This window comes from Formica exsecta, unplaced genomic scaffold (genome assembly GCF_003651465.1).
Source record: "Formica exsecta isolate Colony F162 unplaced genomic scaffold, ASM365146v1 scaffold1065, whole genome shotgun sequence".
Lineage (NCBI taxonomy): Eukaryota > Metazoa > Arthropoda > Insecta > Hymenoptera > Formicidae > Formica > Formica exsecta.
In genome coordinates this window covers 9,357-13,694 of record NW_021848405.1, presented here as the reverse complement: position 1 = coordinate 13,694, position 4,338 = coordinate 9,357, and the positions used below count along the sequence as shown (strand labels likewise).

Below are 4,338 nucleotides of genomic sequence, written 5' to 3'. Positions count from 1 at the left end.
GCGGTGTCCAATCGTGCGGTGTCCAATCGTGCAGTGTCCAATTGTTCCGTGCCCAATACTACGTGTCCAATCGAGCGGTGTCCAATCGTTCCGTGTCCAAACGGGATACGCCCGTTTTTTGGTAGTGGAGCCATCCACGCATACACTTTTCCATCCATACAATTGTAGGGTGGACCTCGTTTTGCGTTGTAAAGTATATGCGTGGACACAGTGGGTTCCGCCCCTCCTGCAGGGGTGCTCCACTTCCGGAAGATACAACCTAACCCAAACCAATTGTTGTGTCGGTGGGCCATACAATGGAATTCACGGGATGCACGAGGAGAGGTGGAGTCTCTCCCCCGAACAGGCATTTACATAAATATGCAAATATGCAAATAATATGGTATTTATACTAGGTAAAGTTTGAAGTATGCAGTTAAACACATGTTTATATTGTCAACTTTATTTGTTGATAACTTTTTAAGGAACAACGACCGCCGGCTAAAATATTCCGAAGGTTATTCAGGACATTGACCTTGACAACATATTTTAAAATCAAGGTCATTGGTGAGGTTACCCTTTTTCTAGACCTTTACCAAAAGTATTCAGTATAAATTGTGATCATCAGTTAAAGAAAAATCGAGGTTCTTACTATTTTTAATTTAACAATAATTTTAGTTGAACGGAAGAAATATAGAAAATATTACTGTATACATTTCTATCTCGCGACGAAACAGCACGAGCTAGTCGCGTGCGAGTGCGTGCGCATATACCGATAAGTGGGTGCATTACCGAGGAATCGGAAAACTGCCAAAAGTCGAGACAGTTGTTAAATTAGCATCGTGAACTTGAGTTTGATTTTGCGTGACGTGGACCCGGAGTCCTAGTGGTAATTATTTTCTTGGCTGGCGTGCGCTCGGCGCTCAAAGAGGGTTGTATTCGTGCACCGCCGCTCTGTGCTGCACTCATTAACTAAAGAAGTAATCAGCAAACGTTTTAAATTTTTGTGAATTACATTATGGTCCTTCGAGCCGGATGAGTGCGCGTTTCGAGCGGTGCAGTTGTCGCGGGTGATTGGCAAGCCGGTCGAGTGTGCGTTGGTCGGGTGGACAAGGTATCGGACTTAATGAGTCAAGCTTCTAATCGCACATTTAACGACCAGACATTCAAGGTAGACGAGAAGCTTTGAGAACATTCGATTCGCAACCGTTGGTCGTGTTGTGCGTGATCGTCCTTGCTGAGCGCGAGTTTTTGCCCCCGTGATATCGGCGTGTTCGTGTTGTCGCTTTTTTCTTCGGCGTTTCGGTGATATTCTCACCGGTGTCGATTGCGAAGCCGACGCGATTGAGTTGATTTCACAGTTGGACGCCTTGTTGCGCGAGGGCGGTTTTGAGCCTCATAAGTGGCGTTCAAATTGCGAAGGAGTTGTGCCTGAGCAGCGGGCCGCCGATTGAGTCGGGGAGTCTGTGTTATCAATTGATACGGGTGTCATAAAAACGTTGGGATTGGGTTGGCATCCCGGATCGGACGTGTTTCAGTTTTCAATCGAGTCTATAACAAGTTCAGTTACAACTAAACGCGAGGTTTTGTCAACGATTTCTAGGTTGTTTGATCCGCTCGGATTGGTCGGTCCTATTTTGACTCGAGCTAAATTGATTATGCAGGAAACGTGGTCGTCGAATTTGGGCTGGGACGAGCCATTGACGCATGGTCTTCGTCAGGCGTGGGGCGCGTATGCGGAGGACTTACGGGAGATCAGTACAATTCAAGTTCCTCGCAGAGTCATTCGGGGCTCCAGTGCAATCCGTTTCAATCTACATGCATTCTGCGACGCATCGTTAAGGGCTTACGGAGCTTGCATTTATTTACAAACAATTGATTTAGATAATAATTCCAGTTCTTCCTTGCTTTGTTCAAAATCACGTGTCGCGCCGGTTAAAAGCAAGACGATTACATTGCCTAGGCTGGAGCTGTGCGGGGCTGTCGTTCTCGTGAAATTGCTTCAGAATGTTAAGAGGGCTCTCAGGATGGAATTCAGTGAGATACATGCGTGGAGTGATTCTACGATAGCGCTGGCATGGATAGCCGGCGATCCGTCGCGGCAGAAGTTGTTCGTATCTAATCGAACGGCCGGGTTTCAGTCAATTCTTCCTTCTGGGTATTGGCACCACGTTGACGGAGATGAGAATCCCGCGGATCTAATCTCAAGGGGTACGTGTTTAAAGAATTTAAAACAGAGTAGGCTTTGGTGGGAAGGCCCCGAGTGGTTATCGCATTCCGCCGGTTGCGAGCGGCATAAGTCGGAGCAGGCGCGCCTCACCGAGGATGACAAAAAAATGGTCCGTGCTGAACAAGTGTCGGGCGTACGAGTATTCACGTGTAGTAGCGATTCAAATCAAATCATAGAGTCTCTATTGAATAATTATTCTTTGCTGTCGAGGATCGAACGCATTCTGGCTTGGATCGTTCGATTCGTTTTCAACATAAGGTCAGATCGCGAGAAGCGCAAATTCGGGTGTCTATCGATCAGCGAGATTCGCCATGCGCATATATACTTATATATAATCAAATATATAAATATTTATGGGTAATTATTTATTATAACGGACCCAGCTCCAATGATGTTGACCTTGACATATGTTGTCAAGGACGTAATCCTGAGTAACTTTTCCTTATAACAACATTTTTTGCTTGTCAAGTGATGGAAAGGTAATTCCTTCTCTTTTAAAGCCATCGCAGTTGGTTTTACTATAGACAAAGGTTGCATAGATTCTTCTTGCATCCTTTGCTTTTTGTAGGTACACTACTACAGCTGCATCACCACGCATGTAACCAGAGCCTTCTTCATCGTAAGGTTTACAATAGCCATCATTAGATAAAACTCCTAAAACAATATCAATAGTTCATGTTCATAGTTCATTGTTACAATCTATATAGAAGATATAATTTTGTTTCCAGTTTCTCTAATAATATACCAAGTACTTAAAAAATTCAATGTGAATATACATATATAAGCGAATTAATTAAATCGTCCAAAAACAAAAATTGCTACATTTAACAAAACATGAATTAACAAACAATATTATTAAATATTATTTTAATAAATGTATCCATAAATATTTATTCCATTTAACAACGCAACACAACTCCAAACATAATAATATTATTTTTCACATACCTAAACGAAAAAACTGGTAAGTTACAAGCGGATGAATGCACAAATTGACACTAGCGACAATAGCCGCTTCACAAATACCAGATCGAATCATTTTATAAGCTTCCGCCATAGCGAAATGACTCGAGCTACATGCAGTATCAATGTTATACGATGGTCCAGTAACGCCGAGCCAATAAGAAATTCTGCTTGCTATCATGCCTTTACTGCATCCAAGAATGGGTAATCCAGCAATCTATTAGCAATCATAATATAATTTTCATACATATGTATATAAATATTTTCCCCATATTTAACAATATCTTTGTATACATATTAATATATTTATTCACTTTTAAGAGCGCATTTGTTTTATCTGATATTAATTCATTGAATAACCAATGTGAACCACATACGTGAGATTTTTCGTATACTAAATCCATATATGTATCACAAACACTTGTTGCTGTAATAACGCTTGTGTTTGTTCCTTGTAATTCTGCGGGATTTATACCTGCATCAACAATTGCTTCATAGGTATGCTCAAGTAATATTCTATATCCAGGATCAATCATATGAGCTTCTTTGACCGATATGTTAAAGAATTCTGCGTCAAATTTTTCTATATTATTGATTTTTCCTATTCGAGGAGGCATCTCGAAGATATCTGTTAAAATTAAAAATAATTTTGATAAATATAATATTGTCATACTGTTAAGTCATGGATAATAAATTATACTAAAATATTTGTAAAGATATATTTTATATATGTAATTTTATTTATTTATATAAGTGATTATATGTGAACATTTTCCCCCAGATAGTTTCGAGAAAAAATTTTATTACAGTTGGTCCAGCGTTGATGATCGCTCGAACCAAGATCCATTTTATTGAAAAGATTGTCCTGAAATTCTTTTATATTTTTACAATTAGGAAATCGTCCGGCAATGCCAGAGATAACTATTTCTTCTTCAGCATCTACGCTGACATATGGATTGAACCGCTTGTTATTTTCCATCTTCCAAAGAATGTCAATTCTGTAAAGAGATACCAGAACTTTATTTCAGTGTTACATCAAGCGACGCGGTAGCGTCGCGACGCCAAGTATATAAAAAAAACGTTTCGGCTTGTTCAACGGTTTGCCTATTGCCTATGTACAGGGGCCGCGACGCTACCAAGTAGCTTATCCGGAGTTTTACGTCTAA

At 40.5% G+C, this 4,338-nt stretch overlaps 2 protein-coding genes across 2 annotated transcripts in view; both read right to left on the bottom strand.

Moving 5' to 3' along the window:
* Positions 1 to 430: 430 nt before the first annotated feature.
* Positions 431 to 4,338, bottom strand: part of LOC115234289 (fatty acid synthase-like) — a 13,251-nt gene continuing 9,343 nt past the window's right edge. Inside the window, exon 6 of the mRNA XM_029805260.1 lies at positions 431 to 951. Coding sequence (XP_029661120.1) covers positions 814 to 951 — 138 coding nt within the window. The 3' untranslated portion in view covers positions 431 to 813. The remainder of the gene's footprint in view (positions 952 to 4,338) is intronic.
* On the bottom strand, positions 2,652 to 4,155 carry LOC115234298 (fatty acid synthase-like). Its single transcript, XM_029805273.1, has 4 exons — positions 3,980 to 4,155; positions 3,550 to 3,800; positions 3,158 to 3,389; positions 2,652 to 2,863 (listed from the first exon to the last, which is right to left on the bottom strand). The coding sequence occupies exons 1-4, from the start codon at positions 4,149 to 4,151 to the stop codon at positions 2,652 to 2,654; spliced, it is 867 nt and encodes a 288-aa protein (XP_029661133.1). The 5' UTR covers positions 4,152 to 4,155.

What these genes read in the sequence shown, in the direction of transcription:
- LOC115234298 (XM_029805273.1), bottom strand. Translation starts at nt 4,151, where the DNA reads ATGGAAAATAACAAGCGGTTCAATCCATATGTCAGCGTAGATGCTGAA. An exon ending in TCATCAACGCTGGACCAACT is followed by an intron (nt 3,801 to 3,979) that starts GTAATAAAATTT and finishes TAATTTTAACAG; the next exon opens with ATATCTTCGAGATGCCTCCT. An exon ending in TTACCAGTTTTTTCGTTTAG is followed by an intron (nt 2,864 to 3,157) that starts GTATGTGAAAAA and finishes ATATTGTTTTAG; the next exon opens with GAGTTTTATCTAATGATGGC.